Raw genomic sequence first — 27,322 nt, forward strand, 5'->3', positions numbered from 1 at the left:
CTGCTAAAAGGCCTTGCATAGGTACTAATAATTGATATTTACCTCATTTCCTCATTCCTTTCAGGTGACATAAAGGCCAGGAAATCTAGCTTCGTCTGGATGAAGCAAGTCACATAGGAAGTAAATAGTTCCAGCCATACCTGTAGACGATCAAAAAAAAAAAATGAAAACAAATTTGAAGAAAAAATTAAATGTCTCATCACAATTTATTTGATTCCTCGGCACATAGTCCTATACACCGGGGTAGGAATGTGGAAAGGGATGCGGACACACTCCTCCCCCTAAAAAGTTTGATGACCATGAGAAAAACAGTAAAAGGATAGATGAAAAGAATATGGGTGAAATATGATATTCTGGGACTGTTCGGCTTAAAGTTTGCTAGCCGATTACCTTATACATATTTAAATTACCTTTACCTTCTCAAGAGTGCAATGTCAGTTGAACACCTTTTCATAACATACATTTCACTTTTGAAAGACTGCCATTTCATTCAAAGCTTATAAGCTCATTTTAGCATTTCAAATTATTTGTCTTCTTGTACAAAGTGAGCACAACACTCAGATAAGTTTGTTCAATGAGAACATTCTTTGATGTGCACAAATGAACAGGGAGGAAAGGAATATGACAGAGATATATATAGATGGGGAGAATTAAGGGGAAGAAAAAAAAGACAGGTGTGGATAAAGAGTTTCAGTTAGTTACGAGAAAATAGTAACACCATTTATGAAATTAAATATATATATAAAAAAATCTAAATGAATCTAAAAGCACATCCATGCAAGTTTACAACACACAAGTGTATGAAGTATTCTAAAACATGTTTTTCTTTCGTAAAAAAATAACGAGTGTTTTAAAACGTGTTATAAAATGTGTTTTGAAACGTGTTTTCAAATAAGTTTTAAAACATGTTTAAAAATAAATGCAGAAAGGAACTCCTGCAAATAAAAGCACAGAGCAATTATAAACACTGCATCAATTAGGCTTCCAAAAGAGCTTGCTCTACTGACACGGACCAAACCATACAATAGCTCAGAAATTCAGAATGGCTTCATGCCCCAAAATGAACAAACTCCCACTGAGAAATTCAATCGATGTTACATAACAAGTAGAATGCCTCTGACAGTCTCGTCTGCATTGCATGATTCAATTAAACAGGGTAGCAGGAGTCCTTACAACCAAGATTGATTATCACTTACAAAAAACCCCCACCATTTTCATATGATAATGAAATACTAAATTCACCGGTCCTAAATGACCTTTGACCGTAATCATGTGACCTGAAACCCGACGATCAGTGATACTTGATTAATACCCTTATGTCTATTAAAGTTTGATGAACGTTAAAAGTTATGACAACATTTCAACAAGTGGAATGCCTCTGGCCGTCTCACCTGCATCACGCGATTCAATGTAGCAGCAGTGCTGATTTTGAAAACTACTATAACTCGCACAAGATGTTCAGTGATACTTGGTTACTCTTATTTCCACGTTTTATGAACTAGACCAATACACTTATAGAGATATGATGGCAATTCAACAAATACCCCCAACGTGGCCAAAGTTCTTTGACCTTACATGACCTTTGACCTTGATCATGTGACCTGAAACTCGCACAGGATGTTCAGTGATACTTGATTACTATTATGTCCAAGTTTTATGAACTAGACCAACACACTTTCAAATTTATGGCTGTAATTCAACAAATACCCCAATTTGGCCAAAGTTCATTGACCCTAAATGACCTTTGACCTTGATCATGTGACCTGAAACTTGCACAGGATGTTCAATAATACTTGATTACTATTATGTCCAAGTTTCATGAATCAGATCCATAAACTTTCAAAGTTATGATGGTAATTCAACAGATACCCCCAACTCGGCCAAAGTTCATTGACCCTAAATGACCTTTGATCTTGGTCATGTGATGTGAAACTCATGCAGGATGTTCAGTGATACTTGATTAACCTTATGTATAAGTTTCATGAACTAGGTCCATATATTTTCTAAGTTATGATGACATTTCAAAAACTTAACCTTAGGTTAAGATTTTGATGTTGATTCCCCCAACATGGTCTAAGTTCATTGACCCTAAATGACCTTTGACCTTGGTCATGTGACATGAAACTCACTCAGGATGTTCAGTAATACTTGATTAACCTTATGGCCAAGTTTCATGAACTAGGTCCATATACTTTCTAAGTTATGCTGTCATTTCAAAAACTTAACCTCAGGTTAAGATTTGGTGTTGACGCCGCCGCCGCCGTCGGAAAAGCGGCGCCTATAGTCTCACTCTGCTATGCAGGTGAGACAAAAACTTAACCCTGGTTGATATTTCAATGTTGACGATGCCGCCGCCAGAGGAAAATGGGCGCCTGTAGTCTGGCTTTACTATGCAGGCGAGACAAAACTGTTAAAAAACTAAGAAATCTTGAAAACACAAACATAACTTTGTAGTGTTCGAATCCCTCCAGATTTTTGAGGGATCACGCAGATGAAGAGGTCACACCCGTACCTTCTATGGCACATCTCGTATGCGTGTTTACGTATGCACTGGCATCAATAACCTTTCCTTTGAAAGTACGCATATTTCAGATGGTGTCTCAGTTATTTACACACTAAGGGAAACATGATACACCCAAAATGCACAGTGCTGCACCAAAAAATGCACGGCCGGGAGCATGAACACATGACTTGAATACACACTATTGAGTACATCACTGAACCTATTTTATAATTTCAAATATTATTCTTGTATTTACTTTCATGTATCTCATAAATAGAGTATAACATATTCATATAACATTGACTTGCCCACAACAGAATGATAGCGGCCTGAACCTTTAGATGAGGGAAATATGGTTCTTTTATTGAGGGCAATATATGATGTTCCCTGAAGGGTTTCCATGACATTTGCTCCGGCGTCATTTGCTCCGGCAACAATTGCTCTGGTGGAAAATCTGCACATTAAGCAGAACATAAAACCTAACCTCCAAAATTAAACAAACCCCTTAATCCTAATCTTAACATTATGGTATTCTGAACCAGAAACTCTATTGCAATCCTCACCCTAATCTCATGATTTCTGAGATATTAAGACCGGAGCAATTGTCGCAGGAGCAAATGTTGTATCACCCCCGAGGTTGCCAGTCAGGAGGGGTACATGTATATGACTATCATGATCCCTAGTCATTCAGCTGAACCCTGGCTGGACCATTTTGACATATTTTCTTTTGAGATAATCCATCAAACAGACAAAATACACATTTATATATTGTCCCCAAAATGCCACATTCAGGTAATAATGTATAATATGAAATTATACTTAAAATAAGGCATATGCGGAAGGTTATTTTCTCATACCTGCAGGGATTAAAGAAAGATTATTTCTTATTAGTACCGACAGACTATCTTGCAGGACTTCTATGACATATGAACTTTACATCAACTTTTGTATATCTTCTTTCCTTTCTCTCTTTCTGTCCCTCTGTGTGTGTCTTTCTCTTTATTTCTCTCTCTCTCCTTTCTCTTTATTTATACCTTACACAATCCAGGGACCAGTCTTACGAATAGTTGCGATTGATCCGATCAACCTCAACAATATGGAAATCCATCAATGTCATGATGTTTCCTACAAGAAATTGGCACAATGTCCTTTTGCGAAACAAGATGAGCACACTCGGCACACTAAATTGCCAAGAAAACAATGAATGAAGAAACAATAATCATATTTCAAAGACAATTTGAACAAACATGCATTTTATATGCAGACGTTGTTGGCTTTCCATAGTTGTGGTTGATGGGATCAATCGCAACTCTTTGTAAGACATGGCCCAGGGTGCGACACGACTGAAAATGTTTCTGTGTACCTTCCATGAGAGAGTACGGTCTGTCTGCCATCCTGCAGCCATGTTTCCCATAATCCATGCATCGATCAGCAAACTAGAAGAAAGAAGAAAATAAAAACAATTAATAAAATATACTGACGGTCAATACAGAGTTCTAATATTCCAACCTCAGCGACCACCTTCAGGGGCAACCTGAAAACATCACTGTATAAGAGTAGTTTTTGACAGACATTGACTTATTGCTTTCATTGTTGAAATTGATGCATGTAAAGTTTGAATTTTTGTTGGTCTTTGTCTACTAGTCTGAAGCACCTTGAGCATCTGATTAAGAGAGAAAGTGCACTATACAAGTCCTATATATTATTATTTATCACTTTGTTCATAGAGCAAAGAAGTCACTGTTATGACAGGTATTTCCGTCCCAAGCAGGATAGTTAGTGTCTTCCCAGAATGCAACATTTTTTTTTCATTTTCCAAGCGAGCCCAAAAACCCGTTTTGGAGGCTTTGAATTAGACTACAATTCTTGGACTTATATTTTTTCAGAGTCTTGCCTCGATTTTTAATCAAAAAAAGGTATCGTTGAAAAATGATCGTACGCGAGACTCGAACCTGCGTCAATGAACTGGACTACAGGATTGGCTTACTGATTGTGCCACACAGAGCAAGCTGATCGGTGTATCGGAAATCATGCTCTTTCCTTACATTTCATGTGTCCGTGAATATTCATGAGGCGTAGTCTCACAAAATAAACCCTATTATATTTTCATCGAGTTCCTGGAGACTTAGCAGGATAGAGTTTCACAAAGGTGTTTGTAAGTCACAAACAACTTAAAGAATGATTGCTGAACTTTTCTTGAGCTGTTTGAAACCAGATCAGTTTAGATTAAAATTCTAACAAGCATTTCAATACAAAAGTTTGTTACTTGTCAAGATTTAATGAGGACAATGGAAAGCTTACTCCCAAAATGCTAAACCAGAAAGTTTGAGATATGTTACTTATTACAAGAACATGTCAAAAGTCTTTAGCAATATAGTCCATACCTACTTATGATCAGCTTAACCCCCCCCCCCCCCCCCCCCGGGCTCAGTCTAATAGAATAGATTGACAAATATTGTGTTGAAGCAGATGGAAAGTCTATTATAAGTAAATTCTTGACAAAAAAAAAGATTTAAAGGGAATCCAACTTTGGTCATTAAATGTTGTGTGGGAGGGTAGACAAATAAGAAAACAACATGGTGAAAGTTTGAAAGAAATCGGACAAACAATGAGAAAGTCAGGGCTGTCTTAAAATTGAGATCCGTAAAAGACTGTAAATTTCAATTTGGAAACTGGGTATAATGACAAATTGGTAGAGACACTTTCCCGTAGGCCATGTACTTTATTATCAGTGATTTGTGGTTTTCTCCCAAGTACCTACTATCCTGGGGTACTAATAAAAATATAACACAGGTAGCATATTATTTATGTCCTCATGAAGTTTGAAATAAAACTTTAAAAAAAAAAAGAAGACATTTCAGCCATATGTTTTAAAATCAATATAACTTTATATTGTTTGTCCAACATTGTTTAAACTTTCACCTATCTACTTGTCTGAATTTTCTCTTTCTTCTTGAATCAACTTTTTTATTTGGGCTGGATTTCCCCTTTAACACTAATATGATACTGAAACAATCCATGACGAGGATCGATTACTCCTACCTTACAAGCCTTATATAAATGCTGTTCATCTTTGGTAGCCTGGTAAAGAGCCAAGAAAGCATAGGCGTTACCAGCTGTTCCGTGGCAGAGGCCATAGCCCTTGCGGAGGATGCCACGATCCCAGATGACCCGACCACAGTCAACGGCTGCACTCAAGTAACGGTCTTCGGAAAACACCTGAGATGATAAGAAGACAAAGGATGAAGATCGTGGTGGTGATGACCGTGATGGTGATGACGCTGATAGTGATGATGGTGATAATGGTGATGATGATCGAGATGGTGATCATGATGATGATGTTAATGTTGGATGATGATGAAGATGATGATGGTGGTGGTGATGATGATGATGATGATGGTGATGATGATTGGGATGGTGATCATGATGATGATGATGATGAAGATGATGATGAAGATGGTGATGATGATGATTGTGATGTTGAGAAAGATGATGATGATGATGAAGATGGTTATGATGATTATTGTTGATGATTGTGATGTTGAAAAAGATGATGATGATAATGATGATGAAGGTGGTGATGATGATTATTGTCAATGATTGTGATGTTGAGAAAGATGATGATGATGGAAATCGTGAAAATGATGGTAATGATATTGAACATCATTATAATTGAATAATTGTTTTGCTAACAAAAGATGCATTTTTTAAAGTCAAGAAATGTATAATTCCTCAGATACAATGGCGACAGCATTTTCAAAGTTTCTGAAGTTTGAATAACTGATTCTGAGGAAGATTAAACAAAAGACTAAAAAGAGAATCACGAAAATCAAGACAGGAAGAGATTACAGCATGAACCAATCAAAATTGAGAATCAAGATCCACCCAAATCCCTGAAGCTGAGGCGAAGGGGAGCCAAAGGGAAGTGGTCAGGGTGTGGTCACGAGTTAAAATTACTTATAGGTCAGGAACGCCCAAAGGCGGAAGAGCTTCATTAATTCCTTAAGTATGAGCCTGCTTATTACTTGATGTCCAAGACACAGATGATGGTTACTCAGAAACCATAAAAGATGATATCTTCGCCAAAGAAGAGAAATGGGTGGAGGAATGTCAGATGACATTCATTAATCTAAGATTGAGTCACTTACCTAGCCCCCCCCAAAAAAAAAAAAAAAAAAAAAAATCATTCAGTATGTGCCTAAATTAAGGTCATCTGGGACTTGGGAATGGACCTATGGGTTTTAATCTGGTTCTGGAATTCGGTGTGGATTTATTTTAGATCCATGCAATTAGAGTGTAAAATGGTGATTAACAGGTTAGTATTTTCAGATTTTCCTTCATGAGTTACTTCAATCATGATTATGATGATGATGGTGATTCTGATGACAAAGGTGATGTTGAAGATGGTGATGATGGTGATGGTGATGATAATGATGATGATGACGTTGATAATGATGATGGTAATTCTTCTTCATCTGATGATGATGGTGATGATAGTAATGATGATGATGATAACTGTAATTCTGATGATGACGATAACAACATTTATGATAACTGATGATGGTAATACTAACGGTGATGATGAAGATTATAATTGTAAAGTTGTTGGTCATTACCTTGTAAGCTTGAAGCAGCATGTGGATCGCACCTGGAGCACCATGACACCAATGAACGAGCTTGTCTGATTGGTTACCTAGAGACGACGGGAAGTTACCAGATGAAAATCGGAGCTGTAGAACGTAATCTACGGTTGGCTTGATGAGAGAGTGAAGGTTATCAGATACAACGGCACTTTTAACCTATATCAATGAAATGAAAGTACAGTAGAGCAGGGTTGGGAATGACTCATAAAATAATAATCATAATAATAATAATAGACAGTTCTTGTATAGCGCATATCACAATTATAAATAATGTCTCTATGCGCTTCCAAAGGACTTGGATATTATTACCCCAGCTGTAGCTTGGCAGCCGTAATTACTAAGATTACAGCGCACACTCATTTCAAGGAATAAATTCCTGTCAGGTACCCATTCACCTCACCTGGGTTGAGTGCAGCACAATGTGGATAAATTTCTTGCCGAAGGAAATTACGCCATGGCTGGGATTCGAACCCATGACCCTCTGTTTCAAAGTCCGGAGACTAATCCACTGGGCCACAACGCTCCACAAACAAACAAACAAAGTTGCTTTGTTTATGTACACAACCCTACTAAAAATAACCAAAAACCACAGTATATGTCATGCTTATTTTTTCCAGTCCAACAATATCACTATTCATCACATTCTAGATCAGATCCTTTTCGTTCACAAAGTCCTAAAATGAACTCCAAGAAAGTACTGTATAAAGCAATTTATTAGCTTCACTAGTCCCGATATATGGAATAGTCTCCCTCTTAATATGAGTATAAAAAAATAAGCTAAAACATGAAATCAATAATATCCCCCTTATAATTTTTGTAAGGACTTGAAGAGCAAAATTTGCAATTTTTTTTGTCATATTATTGTGAAGTGCTTTGAGCATGCTAATGGAAAAGCGCTATATACATATTTAATGTGTGTATGTACGTACGGAATATCATTTCTTTTTGCCAAATTTGGGCGATTGGTGAATTTTGTGGCTATGTCTTCCATTTCAAGGCGTACTTTTTGGCCAAATGAGCAGTTATGCTGTACTATCATATCTCATTATGCTGCTGTAAAAGATGGTTGCCTCAAAACATTCCTTGGGGGGGGGGTGTTTCACAAAGATTCAAGTATGACTTACAGTAGAACTTGAATGCCTAGTTGCGTGCGGTATAAAAGACATCACGGCATTAGTCAGCTCACGCCAAGAGGACGCGCACTACTGCGTATTGGTCAATAAGATTGCGCGTTGCATATCATGTACGCATCAGCATTTAAATGCGACCCAAGTCATACTTAAATCTTTGTGAAACACCCCCCATGCTGCTACCCTGTTTGGCGTTCAACGATTAAAGGGATAGAGCCTCGTCGATCTGGCGCTGCACAGCGGCTGGGCCCACGATCAATTGGGCAAAGCAAATTTTCGGAGTATTTCATTTCATGTCTATTTCGAATTCGAACAATAAATTATGGATTTTATGGATTATGGATAAGAGATTTCAGTGGTCCCAAGAATACTGACTAATGCGACCCCCACACAAATGAAACAGACTCTAAAATGGCAAACCATTTGAAAACTGAAATCTGGGCTTGATCTAATCCAAGGCCATGGCCTCTTAATGCCCTCAGGAAAGGTCTTGATGCCCTTCCAAATATTTGTAGACTATATGCTCTTCTTCCTGGTGTCTTGGTGGCATAGAGTAATCCACTAAGACCGTCTCACACTTTGCAGTCTGATATGACATTATTTTTTAATAAATCACATTTTGCATTTAATATGGAAGTTCCAAAAAGAAAAATTACTTTATTTGAAGTTCGGCATATTGTTAGGAATAATGAAGTCATAATTTCACTTTGCGGCAAGCCCTGTTGTCGGAGTAAAGTCCAAATCGGCTTCAAGTCGCAGCCGATGATGACGTCATTACGATTTGGAATTGAATTTTGCTCGTTCCTACATTGAGGCTCCAACTACATTGAATTTTGATTTTAGTAGTACGTCCTAAGAACTAGTCTGACTTCGGATCGTTAGGATTGTATTGGTTGGAATGTTCATGTCAAATGTTAAGATTTCTTTGAAAATCGGATCACAACAAATCGCATAGTGTGAGCTGGGCTTTACAGTGTGAAGACCTATATGCAGAGCTGCCAACTTGTATTTTGCATTTTCAGTATTCTTATCCCCCAAAATCAGTATTTTGAAAAAAAAATCAGTATTTTTACCGTGTGAGATAAATATTTTGTATTTTCCCCCAAAAAAGTGTATTTCATAATAAAATGCTTGGCGCACTCGCCCATCACGGCGCTCAAGCTGCATGCAAGCTAAAATGTGCACTGCTCTTGCAGATGAAACAAAAAAACGTTGAAACTTGTGTATATCTCACCCTGGTTTTTACAAAATGATTGAAAAAAAAAACAAGTTTCCTGAAATTACATTGATCTAATAATCATATTTGTGTACGTTTTATGAAATATAGACATATAGAGATGATTTTTCTCAATATATTTCGATTTTGTAAAAAAAACTGCCGTATTTTGGTTGCAAAAACGTACTAAATACGGAAAAATCGTACTACTTGGCAGCTCTGTATATGGAGCATTCTATGAAACTTGTAGTATGTGATTTTCACCAGTTGACTAATAGTTGTCACAGAAATGCTTGCTTATGATTGGCCAAGACAAAGATACTACAAGAGGAAGATCGGACACTTCGGCGATTTTTTTTTAACGCTTGATTAATGCCCATGGGGAAGGGCGCCCAATAGCGTTGAGTAAGTAGACCATCGCACATCTGCATGCGACTGTGTATAAAACATAATATGGGAAAAACGAGAGAGGGGATTTTGGAGAGGGCACAATTAAGGGCAACGCATGGGAATAATTCCACCTTTTATTACCTACATGTATAAACCTCTAAAATATATTAATCTCTAATTTAAGCAAACAAAAATTGAAAAAAAAAAATCTTAAAATGTACAAATCGTCTATTCCTTCACCCCTCCACCATTTCTTTTATATGTTTTGTACACAACTATACCGCGATACGCAAAGGTAAAAAAGGTTGTTACTTACTCAACGCTGTAGGGCGCCAAGCGTTCCATTGCGCGCTCTATGTACTGTCCGATTTTCCCCTTGTAGTATCTTTGGCCAAGAGCACATCAGTTGGTTAAAATCACTGAAACACAAATGGCCACAGAATTTCACTGTTGTTAAAAGCTACTGAAATCCTTAGATCCGATTGGCTGAGAGCAAGATAGTTCCGAACATCCCCCTCGACCTCACCTGCATGAGAAGTAACAGTATCCCAGCCATGCCATGAGCAGCCCCTATGTACTTCTTTTCGTGCCATTCAAACAAGAGAGGAGAGGACGATTTCTCTTTCTTGGCAAGCTTCTGACCAGAATCCAAGATACAAGCACACACCTAACGAATGAAGTGATACATGTAGGAAACAAGATGTTTGAATATTGATTTAAAGGGTCACTCCAGCTTGAAAGTATTATCAATTGAACAGATTAAAGGACAAGTCCACCCCAACAAAAAGTTGATTTGAATAAAAAGCAAAAAAATCCAACAAGCTTATCACTGAAAATTTTATCAAAATCGGATGTAAGAAATAAGAAAGTTATGACATTCTAAAGTTTCGCTTAATTTCACAAAATAGTTATATGCACATCCAGGTCAGTATGCAAATGAGGGAACTGATGACATCACTCACTCACTATTTCTTTTGTATTTTATCATATGAAATATAAAATATTCTAATTTTATCCTCATTGTCCTATGAAACAAGTTTTCATTTCTCCCCCAACATGTGGAATTACAATTGTTTAACATTTTATGGTTCAGTCAAGTTGGTCCTTACTGTCAAATCTGTAAAAAATGAAATATTGTATAATTCAAACAATGAAAGACAAATTTAAAGTATTAGTGAGTGAGGGACATCATCGAATCTCTCATTTGCATGTGACTAAATTGTGTATATAACTATTCTGTGAAAAATAAGCGAAACTTTAAGATGTCATAACTTTCTTATGTTATATCCGATTTTGATGAAATTTTCAGCATTATGCTTGTCTGATTTTTCTCTATTGATTTAAATCAACATTTTTCTGAGGTGGACTTGATCTTTAAGTAAAATCAGACAAACGAAACACTGAATATTTCATCAAAGTCGGACAAGGAATAATGAAGTTGTGACACTTTAAGCTTTGGATTATTTCGGTGAAACAGTTTTGTGCATGCCTTCATGAATATGCAATGAGCAAGCTGATGCGATGTCATATCCCCACTTGTTCTTTTATATTGTATCAAAACTTAACTCTGACTGTGTGATGGAGGATACAGAGTCAAAGTGAGTGAGAGAGGCCATGAAATAATAATATGGTCCATTTGTACAGCACAGCTACTATAATTGCATATACTATACAACACTTGATATGGTAACATTTTATTACCCCGGCTGAAGCTTAGCCCCAATAGGGACAAAAGCATTCCAAGAATATATCCTACCGCATACCCATTCACCTCACCTGGGTCTAGTGCATCACAATGTGTGTAAATTCTTTGCTGAAGAAAAACATGCTACGGCTAGGAATTGAAACCCACGTCCCTCTGATTGAAAGACGAGTCATAACAACTAGACCACGATGCTTCCACATAGTACATCTAGTGCATCTATCTTTTAAAGAAACCGTGTTTGCTGAAATCACTAAAATGGCAACAAATTGACACTCTCCTTCCAAAGGTTATCACTTGCACTGCATATTATAAATAGGCATACATTGGACAATGCCCAAATTGTTTCAGTTTCAGTTGTTATCTGCTATTTTTTTAAAGTAAAGGCATAGGCAAGCACAATACAGATAATTTCATTGAAACAAGTGGAGCGCCTCTGGCAGTTCACACAAAATTAATCAAAATCATAAATACCAGACGGAAGGCAAGATCCCAAAGTCAAATTCGCTTGAAGGAATTATAAAGTAGGTCAAGGGTTTCGCTGGTATTGCGACCTCAAAATTCCATGGAGATCGACTAGTGCGCACTCGGCTGAAAAAGTGTCATAAAAAAGTGTGACCTCAATTTGCGCATGATCGTTTTGCAACGCTTTAGAAACAAAATCAAGCAGACAAAGGTGAGATAAATATATCAGATGGAGGTTAAAATGCCATAAACTTAGGTTGGTAACACATTTTACTTACTTATTTGGAGACCGCTGCTGGCCAATTAACTGGTGATTTCTTGATGCTTGTCGAGAAGATCGGATTTTCTCGGAGTAGACGCAAAAGGTAACAAAATTTGCAGATGTTTTCACAAATTGAGACCTTACCAGACTGGGTAATTTTTGGGTCGCATCTTTTTGTTGGTGATATCCCTTTTTTAAGATATTAATTAGATATAGAGATATTTGACCGTGCGCAAAATTAGGTAACACACAAATTAAGGTCACACCACCATACTGAATCTAAGAGCCATCTAAGCACAGTCTTCATTTTAAGATTAGTGCTATGGTGATGGACCAACACTAACACCAAAAGGTCAACACCAAAAATCTGATAGCCTCAACATCTACTAAGGGCCATCCAAGCACCATAATCATCTGTGAAAATAGACCATCACTAACACCGTATGGTTGAACACCAGACCTGAAATCCCCCTGAAAGTTACCTTGTCGATGATATCTTGATCTATGTACCCCTCCCCGAGATGTTTCTGCAGAAAGAGCAAGGAATAGAGATACCCCACCCTCCCATAAAGGAGCTCGTCTGGTAGGTTTGGATCCTCAATAGACTGGACAAGACTATTCAACCTTAGAAAAAAGATATAAAAGAGATTAAATAAAAAATTACAAAGAGCGCATAGTAATAACAGTAATGATTGAGATATCAAGACCTATATCAAATGAGCCACAATCACCACCACCACCACCACCATCATCATCCACATCATCAGCAGCAGCAGCAAATATAATCATTATCTTCATCATCATCATCAACATCATAACCATAACCATCATCATCATCAGCATCATCATTATCAGCAGTAGCAGCAAACATCATCATCATAATCCTCACCATTGTAATTATCATCATCATCATCATCACCACCATCATAAATACCATCATCATCATCTTTACATCACAATCATCATTATCATATCATCATCATCATCATCATCATCATCATAATTATTATCATCATCATCGTCAACATCATCTCCACCATCATACCACCATTATCCTTATCAAAATTACTGATCAACATTATCCTCATATTCAACATTGTCATTTTATTTGTCAATCATCCAACAGAATAATTGCCAACACAAGCATTATTGAATGTTGAATTCCATCAAAATATGTTTTAAAAAGTTGAAAAACTGCTGAATGTTAAAGCAAATGTAAGAAAATCAGAAAAACAGTTCAATATACTGCAGAGAAACTTTGTGAGTAGCCTTACTTGCTAATACAATGGCGCGTTTCCGATTGATTTCCCATCTTGTGATAAAACAGACTCCCCACTGTCAGTGGTCCTGCGTCTCCACACATGAATGTCACTCTCCTTCCTTTGAGGTGGCGTAGAGGGCGCTTTACATACTCGTAGCACCTCTTGAGGTAATCCTCTGTTTTGTTTGCAGTGTACAAATGAAGGTACAATAAAGCAATGCCTGGAGGGGTATTAAAACAGTATGTTGTGATCAAATTTTTAATTGAAAATTTATGCCATTCACATTCTCCTCATAGGCCTATGGATATAGCAGAACAGTAGTTGTTTTTAACAATGAACTATGAAATTTTACTTGCTTGCAGTACATAATAATAATATAATAATATATATGATTTGCAATGCGCCAAATCCACTCCGCAGAGTGCCCAAGGCGCAGTGAGAGAAAGAAAGAGAAAGTATAAATATAATAGTAATAGATAATAATAATACTAATAATAATAACTGTATATTTACCCAGGGTAGCCACTTCAGTTCCGAACACTGTTCTCCAGGCGGGCCCTGCTATTATTATTACCCCGGTTAAGCTAGGCTACCTATTCAGGTGCACACAGCTTTTTGAGAAATTACTTCCTGCCGGTACCCATTTACCTCACCTGGGTCGATTGCAGCACACTGTAGATGAATTCCTTGCTGAAGGAAACTACGCCATGGCTGGGATTCGAACCCTAGACCCTCTGTTTCAAAGTTCGGAGACTAATCCAATGGGCCACGACGCTCCATATATGCATCACCGCATCGGTCAGGTCATCAGTATGGGACGCACACTACTGCATATCCATCAATCAGATTGCTGATATGTTAAATAAATAACATGTGCGGTGGTGTGACTCTAATTCACACTTAATACCTCTTTTTGAGAAACACCCCCACCTCCCACAAGAATTGAGATGACTATAGGAAAAAAAAAAAAAACTTATCCCACTTATTTTCTGGCTTTTGTTTTTCATACCTGTGACTCCTGTGTAGACTGAATGGTCACTTTCATCACAGTCCCTCCGAAGTCCAGACTCCATCTGACCAAGAAGGTTGATGACCGATTGATTCAGCAGCTTGCGGAAGGAATCTGTAAGCTTCAACAGGAAAAAAAAAGATGGGTGAAGGGCTTGTCATGAAAACTATAAATACTTGTATATATTCTATTTTAGTAGTTTTCTATTATAAAGAAGGAATCTTCCAATACAGTACATCTACTTTTTAAGGTGATTAAAAATATCTAAAAGATGTAGTAAACGACAATCCTGAATTCAGTTGCGTTCACATTTGTCTAAATTTTTATCACACTAGATATGCAGAATAGGCAGATTATAAGGTGCAAGTCCGTGAGCCTTTTGCAAATTCTGTAAGACTCCATTTCCCTCATGATCTATGACTTTGCTGTCCTGGCTTTGAAAGTGTATGCAGAAGGAAATAAATCATCTGCACACATGTACCTTTCCATCTTGGATGATGTTTGCTGCTGATTCCGGGGAGGACGGTGGGTAAGGATTTGTGAATTCTCTTCTGTCGGAAGGGGAGGATTGATCATGCTTCCGCTTGCTCATTGTCGATGATGATCCTCTACTCCTGTTGCTGATTTTCTTTTCATTTCTGGTGAAAGATGAAAAACAGGTTAGGAAGAAATAAAATGAGAAAGACCTGCATTCAATCCCAGGACCAAAATCCAGTTGAAACCAATTAGAGCAAAACCATGCAATTGAAACCAGTTGGCCAACTGGTTTCAATAGGGAAATTGGAACAACTGGAACCAATTGAAACCAGTTGCCAACTAGTTCCAGTTAAAACCAATTGGGCAACTGGAACCAGTTGGCAATTGGTTTCAATTGGTTCCAGTTGAAAACAATTAAGCAACCAGTTGGCAACTGGTTTCAATTGGTTCCAGTTGTTCCAATTTCCCTATTAAAACCAGTTGAATCCGATTGGAGGTAACTGGTTTCAATTGGTTCCAGTTGAAACCAATTGGAGGCAACTGGTTTCAACTGGAACCAGTTGAAACTAATTGGTTTCCAACTGGATCCAATTGGAACTTCCAGTTGGAATGACTTAATTAGTTACAAATTAATTAGATTTTGCACTAACTATTGCTCATGCCAACAAAGAAGCAGTGCTATATGTCTATAATACCAATGTAAAGGGCATTGATAAATAGACTTTCATAATGTATATATATAACATGAAAGATCTTCAAATATATGTATTTGTATTTGATGTAATTTGGTAACAGTTAGTGGTGTATTAATTATCTTATAATCTGTTTTAATTATAATCTATGACATTTATGAACATGGTTTTCACTGCTAAGCATTCTAAACACTTATCTGAAACAAGTATGGTACTTGAAATAGAAAATAATTAAATAGATACATTTTAAATGATGATGAATCACATAAAACATTAATCTGTGCTCACTGGCAGATAATATGCAAATTAACTGGTTTCAATTGGAACCAGTTGGGTAACTGGAAAATTTCCAATTGGAAACCAATTGGAAGTCATTTCCAGTTACCCAACTGGATCCAGTTAGGATTTCCAGTTACCCAACTGGTTCCAGTTAGGATTTCCAGTTACCCAACTGGTTCCAGTTAGAAATCATTTCCAGTTACCCAACTGGTTCCAGTTAGGATTTCCAGTTACCCAACTGGTTCCAGTTAGAAATCATTTCCAGTTACCCAACTGGTTCCAGTTAGGATTTCCAGTTACCCAACTGGTTCCAGTTAGAAATTATTTCCAGTTGGAAGTCATTTCCAGTTACCCAACTGGTTCCAGTTAGGATTTCCAGTTACCCAACTGGTTCCAGTTAGGATTTCCAGTTACTCAACTGGTTCCAGTTAGAAATCATTTCCAGTTGGAAGTCATTTCCAGTTACCCAACTGGTTCCAGTTAGGATTTCCAGTTACCCAACTGGTTCCAGTTAGAAATCATTTCCAGTTGGAAGTCATTTCCAGTTACCCAACTGGTTCCAGTTAGGATTTCCAGTTACCCAACTGGTTCCAGTTAGGATTTCCAGTTACCCAACTGGTTCCAGTTAGAAATCATTTCCAGTTGGAAGTCATTTCCAGTTACCCAACTGGTTCCAGTTAGGATTTCCAGTTACCCAACTGGTTCCAGTTAGAAATCATTTCCAGTTGGAAGTCATTTCCAGTTACCCAACTGGTTCCAGTTAGGATTTCCAGTTGCCCAACGGGTTCCAGTTAGGATTTCCAGTTGCCCAACTGGTTTCAACTGGAAATTGTTATATTCCAGTTAAAACCAATTGAAACCAGTTGAAACCAATTGAAACCAATTGAAACCAGTTGGAAATCCAACTGGTTTCAATTGGATTTTGGTCCTGGGATGTAATCAGTTCATTTTCAGATAGCATAGATCCCAAGGGGGGGGGGGGGGGGCACTCACATATATCGGTGGTACGGGGACGTGCCGCTTTGATGACCCCTTTTCAGACCTACATGTAATTTTCAGTTCTCTAGATACTCAGAATGACGAAAGTTCAGTTCAGAAGCCGCCCAGCCCCGCTCGCAAGACCGACGTTACGAGACATCTCAGTTCCCCTGCCCTGCCAAACTTGTCAAGCGCAAGTACAGAATGCGAGAGGATGCATGTAGGGCTTTGCAACTCCCTACATAATAACTACATGTACATGCAGTAGCCACTCCATGCATGGCTAGCGCATGCACAGCTGAACTATACATTCAGTGCCGCGAATCCCGCGATCCCGTTCCCTAGACCCTGTTTTTCACACACCGCAGTATATATTTAGTACCTAAGACCTCGTACTTTACCCTTTTAGGCAGTTCCTTAGACCCCCATTTCAGAGTTTCGTGAGGCACACCCCCATCAAAATATAATTTGAGTGCCCCCCCCCAGGGGGTCATAGATTAGCAACAATTTGTACCTCAAACAAGGCATGTAGGTTTATAATGGTGCTCAATGAATTTTCCCTCCTAATAGGTTACTATTAAATGCAAAATTACCACATAGATTCTTGACTGGATGCAATAAAAAAAACTGATGCCTGCACATTGTCCAATGAGTATAGCATGTGGGAAGTGACTGACTGGTCAAAAAACAATACTCGGCATTCTGGCCGGTATGAAAACTTCATATATTTTAAATCTAGATTTGTATTTAGATCTAAATGCTGAAGAAAGTGACGGCAAGAATGCCAAGGTGATCGCATAGTTGCCAAATTTACTGTTTTTGGCGGTAGTCTACCACTTTTTTTACTCTCCTAATAATAGAATCTAGGTACCGCTTTTTCAAAAATCTGATCGCTGAATATAATTTCAAGAGGTGTTACTAAAAATACGCAAGTCAATTGACCACGACACTGATTGTGATTTCAAGGGTGTAGGCTGGTGTGAGCATGGGTAGGTGGATATCCTGGGGAGGTGGAACTATTAAGTGGTATGGGGGGATGCACATCTTGGGGAGGTGGAAATGAAGTTTGGAAAATCAGCTGTTGAGAGCAGAAGAAGGGGTACAAATTTCATTTTGCTTTGTCAGCATCGGAACTCCTCTGCCTCAGCGGGAGGGTGCTCGTGCACCCAGTGCCCAGCCTACGCCCTTTTCTTCTGAAGTTTTTTTGTTATTGATATAGTGCCTTTATTATACTCTATAGCAGGGATTCTCAAATGGTGGTAAGCGCGCCACTTGTGGTGCACCGAGCCTTGCGGAGTGGCGCGTGGGAGCGGGTATAGAAAAAGGAAAAAACATGAGAAAATAAAAGTTTGATCTACTATTAATCTGAAATTGAGGTTTGATCATTTTTATTACAAAGGGAAAATAAAAACTCCGCTCTTTTTGAAACCTAAATTCCTAAATGCTTATTGATTTCCTCTGGTTTCGTGTAATCTAGCATTCGATAACCCTATTATGGAGGATCGATGGTGTTCTTCTTCTCATTTATTCTATTATTGATGTATTCATTTACGATTGGTATAAAATATGCGCAGATAGGGAACTGCGAACTGGCTTCAAATCACCGATTTTTAGTCATTTACAAGAAAAGGCAAGGAGTGAGTCTGTGTCCGATGGTAAGTTTAGTCACTGTACTTTGCAGAGTTGTACGTTAAATTTCTTTTTTTTTAACGTGACGTGTCATAATATACAATTCATGACATTTATCGGCCAATGCAAGTATTTTACGATTCATGAAATTTATCGGCCGATGCAAGTATTTTTTAAAATCTAAGTTGGCACTGCTCATGATTTTGCAGCCCTCTATAGACGTGTTGCGTTGCTACGATGCAATCACAAAGACAAGATGGGGACAATAACAAGTAAAACGCTCTTCTATGAGTCCAGTAGAATGAAGATGATACAGACTATAGAGAAAGGATACAGCAAAACTAACACTCCATACCATCTCAGAGAGATCTCGGTGGTCACCCTCCTGGGCTTGAACCCTAGCTGTAATGACCAAGCAAATGCAATCTATTATTAGAGCATCGGTGGTAGCATTTGTCTCATCCACAAGCGCTAACATCTAGCCACCTAACTAGCCAACAAAACAATTACCTAGCAGTTTTTCTACCTTTGAGTTCTCATCACCAAGTGTCTACCGAGGAGACTAGGGCGTGAAACAGGCCCAAAACGAACAACAACGCTCTTCTACTTTTATTATTTTTATTGTATTATAGCGTCATGTTATGACAACAAGTGGAACGCCTCTGGCAGTCTCGCCTGCATTACGCAATTTAATATAGCAGCAGTGCTAACTTTGAAAACTACTATAAAATAATCATTCACAAAAACATCATTCATATAATGACATAATACCACGTTCATTGACCATAAATTACATTTGAACGGAGACTTAAGACTGTCAACTACACCCATGTCCACATTTCATTCACTCTATCCATAAACTTTCAAAGTTATGATGGCACTTCAACAATTACCCCAACATGGCCTAAGTTTATTGACCTTAACTGACCTTTGACTTGGTTTTGTGACCTGAAACTCACAGGGGATGTTCAGTGATGCTTGATTACTCTTATATCCCAAGTTTTATGAACTAGATCCATAAACTTTCACAGTTAGGATGGTAATTCAACAAATACCCCCAACACGGCCAAAGTTCATCGACCTTTAATGACCTTTGACCATAGTCATGTGACCTGAAACTCGTACAGGATGTTCAGTGATACTTGATTACTCTTATGTCCAAGTTTTATGAACTAGATCCATAAACTTTCAGAGCTAGGATGGTAATTTAACATATACCCCCAACACGGCCAAAGTTCATTGACCTTAAATGACCATTGACCATGGTCATGTGACCTGAAACTCGCACAGGATATTCAGTGGTACTTGATTAACCTAATGTCCAAGTTTCATGAACTAAATCCATAAATTTTCAAAGTTATGATGGTAATTCAACAAATACCCCCAACTTGGCCAAAGTTCATTGACCCTAAATGACCTTTGACCTTGGTCATGTGACCTGAAACTCAGGCAGGATGTTCACTAATACTTGATTAACCTTATGTCCAAGTTTCATGGACTAGATCCATACATTTTCAAAGTTATGATAGTAATTCAACAAATACCCCCAACTTGACCAAAGTTCATTGACCCTAAATGACCTTTGACCTTGGTCACGTGACCTGAAACTCGACCAGGAAGTTCACTAATACTTGATTAACCTTATGCCCAAGTTTCATGAACTAGGTCCATATACTTTCTAAGTTATGATGTCATTTCAAAAACTTAACCTTCGGTTAAGATTTTGAAAATAATTTTCCCAACATGGTCTAAGTTCATTGACCCTAAATGACCTTTGACCTTGGTCATGTGACCTGAAACTCAGGCAGGATGTTCAGTAATACTTGATCAACCTTATGTCCAAGTTTCATGAACTAGATCCATATACAATCTAAGTTATGATGTCATTTCAAAAACTTAACCTTAGGTTAAGATTTGATGTTGACGCCGCCGCCGTCGGAAAAGCGGCGCCTATAGTCTCGCTCTGCTATGCAGGCGAGACAAAAACTAACAATTTTCGGCCAAACGTTGCCAACCAATATTGTAGCCATTTACAATTACATAAGATTAACTTCACATTCTAAAAAAACATAACTAGCAAAGTTTGGCGCAACATTTATAGACTATAGTTGCCCAATTCGTTGGTGCGTGTGAGCCAATGGTATCCCGACCCAGGCTTCATGGAGAGTAAGCCTACGTATAGTAGATGACTTTTACTTTCCAGAAGCCTCCAGGGGCCTGTTGCATGAAAGGGTCTTTCGTAGAACCGTTCTACGTAAGAACGAGATATTGCTCAACTGTTTCACAAAGCCAATTTGGGCGATACGACGAATGATCCTTGGAAAGACACCTCCAGACATGTCCTACATCTTCTTTGGACACCGCCCGCCACCGTCAGCATTGAGAGAAAATGCGTTTACGGCAAGCCACACTGACATATCACCTTTAAACATTTTTTGGGGTCATTCGATTGCACTCAGATGCATTTTATCTTGGATGGGGCTTCTCCGGGGGTAATGTAGGCCCAAATGATTTTTTTTTTATATGTTTTCTTTTTTTCCTCACAACCACCCCTTTTCCATTTTTTAAAAACCATACTTGAAATATCGAAATGGGCGGCAACCTTTCTGATGCCCATGCTTTATCATTAGATAAATATTATGAAAAAATATGTATGGTAAAGAAAACATGTGTTTATAACGTCCAGCAATAAAAAATAAAATAAAACACGATACAAAACTGAGATGTTACTAAACATGCTAAATCAGTTCTCTATTTTTAATTTATTTTCTTTATCACGATTATTTTTTGCTGAGATTGATTTCAATTAATGAAAATTGTTGAATTGGTGTTCAGGTGACGAATGAAAGAAAAAATCTGCTGGTAACAAAATAACTAATTGAATTAAAAATATTAGGCCTATATCTTATGAATCCATCACAATCATTACAAATAAAGTTCATTGTACCTATGATAAACAGGGTTGTGGAAAGTCCATACGAAAAGGCTCATCGTAGGGTAGGCCATATGTCATGTTAGAGCAATGATGTCTTGACTCCTTAACTTTGAAACGTTGAAAATACATTTTTTTCATATTATTGAAGCTTATATGTTATATAAACTTCCATAAAGTTATCAACTTTAAATGTTTTATGATCATTGTCATTTAGCATTGTTTCGGTAAATAGTATTTTTCCCCGTTCAATTGATTTCACATATTTTTCTGTTTTATTATTGTAATGCTACTTTAGTTACCCACTTGACATGTTTGCAGTTAGTTGATTGTCCTCGGTTACTTAAACTTAATTTTCATGCAAATGTATGTTTATACTCTAAACACTCGCATTTGTATTTCTTGCGTTATATCTGATGAATAAAATATATAAATTCGATTTTTCACACGCAGCCTCTCATATTTTCCTTTTTAGTCTCATACAATCAGACATGTTGATTTTGTTTACTCCATTCAAACCCTATATTTACATCAACAAATAACATTTAAAGCAAAATTTGCAAAATTATCACTTTTACTTTTAGATGAGTATTCTATAAAAAATCAGAATATTGAAATAATACAATGCCGAAATTACAGTCTTAGTTAGGCCTACTTCAATTTTTATTTTCGGACAAGGTTCTCTTTCGTTGGAATATCAATGAAAGGTGTCCTTAAAAGGGCACCGTGTTCTAGGTAGGGGAAATAATTAAAATTTCGATTTCATCCAGGTATGTTTGTGAATCTTCAATTTTTGTTCTCCTTTTACCTCATAAAGTAAACTCCATACATCATTTCTAAGTACTAGACTAGCACTAGTACTATCGGTAATAAACAACAAATTATTTGATCTCCATTAGGCCTAGGCCTAATTGAAATAAATGATGGCGCTAGTGTAGTTTCGCACCTCCCCGTTTAATGGTTTTCAAACATGTACAATCTCACCCTAAATAATTCACAACCTAAAATACTTGCATCTGAGCCTCCAAAGTCCAGTAGAAGTTGAATATTTGCCGTTTTGACACTTTTTTTTTACAAAGTTTAACGGAATCACTCGGTCGCTTGAAGCTCAGCGCTGCACATAAGCAGTCGGTACGCGTACAGTACGTACCGTAGACGTAGTACCACCTAGTGAAGTGCAAGAAGAGCGAGTTTTTCTATGGTATCTTCAAAAAGATTTTTTCTCCTCTTTCAGCTTGCACCAAGTATTACGGTAGCTAGTGGTTGTGCAGAGTGGTTGATGTTTGTTGTGTGAAGGTGTGTGTGGGGTGTGCGTGTGTGTGCTTGTTTGAATGAAATAAAAAAATGTGAAAAACCACTACCGTAATACTTGGTGCAAGCTGAAAGAGGGGAAAAAATCTTTTTGAAGATACTGTAGTGACCAAACTAATTTATTTTTGTTGTTTGATTTATCTATTTTTGACCACCCTACGACCAATTCGGGTGTGGTTAAATTGTATGCACAGACCGCGAAACCTAATCACTTTTGGGTCACGTGGGTCTGGTGTCATCCCGCCGAGGAAAAATAGTCCTCCCCTTTATTATTTTTAAAAAAACATGTATTATGATACAATTGTTGGACATCGATGCATGAATATAAATATGCACATATATTTTACACATTAATGTCGATTTTTATCAATATTCACTAGCACATCATATTTTCATGCATTAAAGTGTGACGTCATAAATGCGGATATATATTAGGCAAGGCCCGGTAGCTGGGCAGTGACATTATCCCGCTCACAACTCAAAACGAAGTCGTCGCGGCTTGACCCTTTTTAGAAGCTGCACATTAGCTTTTGACTGTAGGTTTGCAGTTGTTATTTACCAGGTATGTTAATTGAATTTTATCTGATGTATGTTTTACTTTGCTGGAATTTATATAGGATCTCGTTACTCAGAAAATATTCTTATTTGTATGGGATTGTTCATTTCTAGCCAGACAAAGTAGTGTTAGAAAACACACCGTTTTACATTATGAATTGTGTCATTATGTATATCCAGCTTATAACTTTTGAATCTTTGAACACACCTTAATATTTACTATGTACCACGAAATAAACTGCTTAATATTTCATGCAGCTTGTGTGATTGACAATGATGATATTTAATCACTTTGCATTTTTTATATGACATGTTTAAATTCATTCACCAAACGATGAAATGTTTAACTATGTACGTAAACGTACTCTTTGCAATCTTTGCTTACAATATTTAGATTGACGCTTAGTCTTAAATGTCAGACCCGCTTTGGTTTTGTGAAATTAATTGTTGGGTTCTTGAAGTAACGATTTATATGTTGTAATACATAGTGGATAACGAATCTATCCCTTTTTATAGCCGCTGATATAGAGGCTGATGAATGTTCATGGCTGCTGACCATGGGCGCAGCTGACCAGGAGACATATATTCCTGGGACCTTATTGTACTAGGGTGAGTTATTTAACCTAGCTAGATTTAAGCTAAATTCTAACATATGACAATCCGAGTTAGAAATACTTTGATGTCATAATTTCAGAAGTTTTTCCTTTCCGGAAGATGAAATTTATAATATAATATTATATGATAATGAATACTGTATTACAACAATTCATAATATTATATGATAATAATTTCTGCATTGTTTGGTTAAATAGCCACAATTGATATTCATGTCAATTTACTTTAATTAAACTACTGACTTTGTACAGAAGTCTTAAATCTGATGATACAACTTGTAACAATTTATGTTATTTTTTACTTATGATGTTTTCTTTTGTCTTCTGTACAATGCAGGGGTTTTTCCCGTTTTTCCATTTTTCGATTAATAAACACTACACGACTCATCTGCCTGTCCTTCGTTCTCATCTGTCCTCTTGTCGCCCTTGATGAGTGAATGGTTGCGGCCGACATTGGCCCCAACAAAGTGGTGATCCCGACGTGATGCCGAGGGTGACGCGCCTAGCCGACCGATGAGATGACGAGGCTACATCATCAACAGAGCCGACTGCACTGCGGAACAGACTGCATGGTCGAAAGTGAGACTGACGAGGCATCATAGCTCGACTTTGAACGCAGTCCGTATAGCAGAGCCGACCAACTCACGGCTGCATGCATGCATCCACTGTACTGAACTCTAAGCCTCAACGCAGAACAACCTAAACCTGTACGGTTGACGTACGTCAGTATAGAACTATCTAGAACTCTGAGGAATTCAGAAGCCACTCGTGTTATTAAAACACAGTATAGGTATATTATTGTAAGATATTGTCACAAATGTAATCTGTATAAGAATCTTTTTTTACTTGTATAAGGGTAAATTAACGGTGGTGGAGTGATTTCTTTGCAGCTAGCGCTATGAATGAGCAGGCTCCCGCCGCAGCGCAGCCGATGATGATGAGCGCTTTAGCTATAAAGCTCCCCCCTTTTTGGAAGACAGACCCCCTAGTATGGTTTGCCCAAGCAGAAGCGCAATTTTCTACAAGAGGCATTTCCAGTGAGGCAACTAAGTACTCACATGTAATCGCAGCACTTCCGCAGGAAGTGGCGCAAGAAGTGCGTGACATACTGATATGTCCACCTGAAAACAATCAATACCAAACGCTAAAAGAAAAACTAATGGCCCGTGTTAGTGCGTCTGAGCAACGGCGCGTTCAGATGCTTTTGACGGAGGAAGAGCTTGGGGACAGAAAACCGTCACAACTCCTCCGTCGAATGGAGCAGCTATTAGGCGACCAAACGCTAGAAAAGGGCATTTTCAAACAGCTTTTTCTACAAAGGCTCCCTGTCAACGTCAGATTAATATTGGCGTCAACTAGCGAAGCGTTATCGCTGAGCGATTTGTCGGAACTAGCAGACAAAATAATCGAAGCGCAGCCCGAAAGTTACGGCGCAATATCGGCTGTCGCGCAGAAACCCGGAGAAGCCAAACCGCGTAATGATCTGGAAAATCAAGTCAGTGAGCTAACTCGGTTAGTTAGGGAACTCACGACCGTTGTTGGAAACATGCAGCGACGCCAAAGTCGTAGTAGGAGTCGTAGGCGTGACACAAGCGCCCGACGCGATGCGCAGTCTACCGGTGCAGCAGCCGGCGAACTTTGTTGGTACCACAGCAAGTATGGCGATAATGCTCATCGCTGCCGTCCGCCGTGTGCGCACCATACGGGAAACTAGTAGACCAGCGGATAGCGGCGGCGAACCCGGCTGGTCAAACGGAGAGCCGCCTGTTTTACGTTAGAGATATTGATGCTCACACAAAATTTCTTGTTGATACCGGCGCAGCAGTCTCGGTATTTCCCGTGACTAAACAACAGCGCGCTTGTAAATCCGACATGACATTGAAGGCAGTCAATGAATCAACCATTGACACTTACGGGCGACGTTCAATCACCCTGAACTTAGGTCTACGGCGCAAATGTCAATGGGTATTCATTATCGCCGATGTGGCTACACCCATATTAGGTGCAGATTTTTTGCACCACTTTCGATTGCTCGTAGATATGCACCGATACAAATTGATCGATAGCGTAACTGGATTAAACGTGAAGGGCAAGCCTTCAGACTCTCCGCGTATTAGCCCAGTTATCAATACAACCGACAATACTGATCCGTACCATGATCTTCTGCGCGCGGAGTACAGCGACATCACTGTACCCATCTACAAAGCGCAGGCGCTGAAGCACGATGTAGCGCACTACATCGACACCCGCGGACCGCCAGTGAATGCAAAACCACGCAGACTCGCTCCGGATAAGCTGAAAATAGCGCGAGATGAATTTCAGCACATGCTAGACTTGAACATTATCCGACCGTCAAGCAGCCAGTGGTCTTCAGCCCTGCATATGGTTCCGAAGAAAACCCAAGGTGACTGGCGACCTTGCGGCGACTATCGGGCGTTGAATAACAGAACCATACCTGACAGGTACCCCGTTCCGCATATACAAGATTTTTCATCCGGGTTGAAAGGCGCGCAGATCTTTTCGAAGGTCGACCTGATACGAGCCTACCACCAAATACCAGTGCATCCCGATGATATTCATAAGACGGCAATTACCACCCCGTTTGGTATGTTCGAATTCTTGCGGATGCCGTTTGGTCTTAGGAATGCGGCGCAAACCTTCCAGAGGTTTATTGATGAAGTAGTGCGAGGCCTGCCGTTTGCATATGCGTATATTGATGATTTGCTGATTGCGAGCAACAGCGAAGCTGAGCATGAACAGCATTTACGCAAGTTATTTGAGCGCTTCCGGAAATACGGTGTCGTAGTTAATCCGAAGAAGTGCGAATTTGCGAAGAGCGAACTAGATTTTCTCGGATATCATATCAACTGCAATGGTGTTAGCCCTCTTCCTGCGCGTGTGGAGGCTCTCCAAGAGTGCAAGGTCCCGAATAACCTTAAGGAACTACGCGGTTTCCTCGGTCTTGTGAATTTCTATAGGCGATTCGTGCCTCGTTGCGCCGAAATCTTGATGCCGCTCACTGACCTCCTCAAGAGCCAACCACGAAGGTCACGCAAGCCACTTCAGTGGACGCCAGCATGTGAAGCTGCTTTTGTGCGCATTAAGACAGAGCTAGCCAAAGCAACTCTCTTAGCGTATCCCAACAGCGATCTTCCGCTGAGTATTGCATGCGATGCTTCTGACAGAGCAATCGGCGGAGTCCTTCAGCAGTTGAAGGACGACGCGTGGCAACCTCTCGCATTTTTCTCCAAGAAATTGCAGCCAGCAGAAACC

At 38.7% G+C, this 27,322-nt stretch overlaps 1 protein-coding gene across 2 annotated transcripts in view; it reads right to left on the reverse strand.

The window, feature by feature from the left end:
- Nucleotides 1–27,322, reverse strand: part of LOC129275012 (lanC-like protein 2) — a 58,582-nt gene that overhangs the window by 5,898 nt on the left and 25,362 nt on the right. For both annotated transcript variants that reach the window (XM_064108217.1, XM_064108216.1), the window contains exons 2-10: nt 15,064–15,220; nt 14,583–14,703; nt 13,586–13,793; nt 12,794–12,935; nt 10,409–10,549; nt 7,120–7,302; nt 5,546–5,722; nt 3,867–3,939; nt 43–140 (exon numbers count right to left, since the gene is read on the reverse strand). In XM_064108217.1, coding sequence (XP_063964287.1) covers nt 61–140; nt 3,867–3,939; nt 5,546–5,722; nt 7,120–7,302; nt 10,409–10,549; nt 12,794–12,935; nt 13,586–13,793; nt 14,583–14,703; nt 15,064–15,174 — 1,236 coding nt within the window. In that variant the 5' untranslated portion in view covers nt 15,175–15,220 and the 3' untranslated portion in view covers nt 43–60. The remainder of the gene's footprint in view (nt 1–42; nt 141–3,866; nt 3,940–5,545; nt 5,723–7,119; nt 7,303–10,408; nt 10,550–12,793; nt 12,936–13,585; nt 13,794–14,582; nt 14,704–15,063; nt 15,221–27,322) is intronic.

This window comes from Lytechinus pictus, chromosome 13, assembly GCF_037042905.1.
Source record: "Lytechinus pictus isolate F3 Inbred chromosome 13, Lp3.0, whole genome shotgun sequence".
Lineage (NCBI taxonomy): Eukaryota > Metazoa > Echinodermata > Echinoidea > Temnopleuroida > Toxopneustidae > Lytechinus > Lytechinus pictus.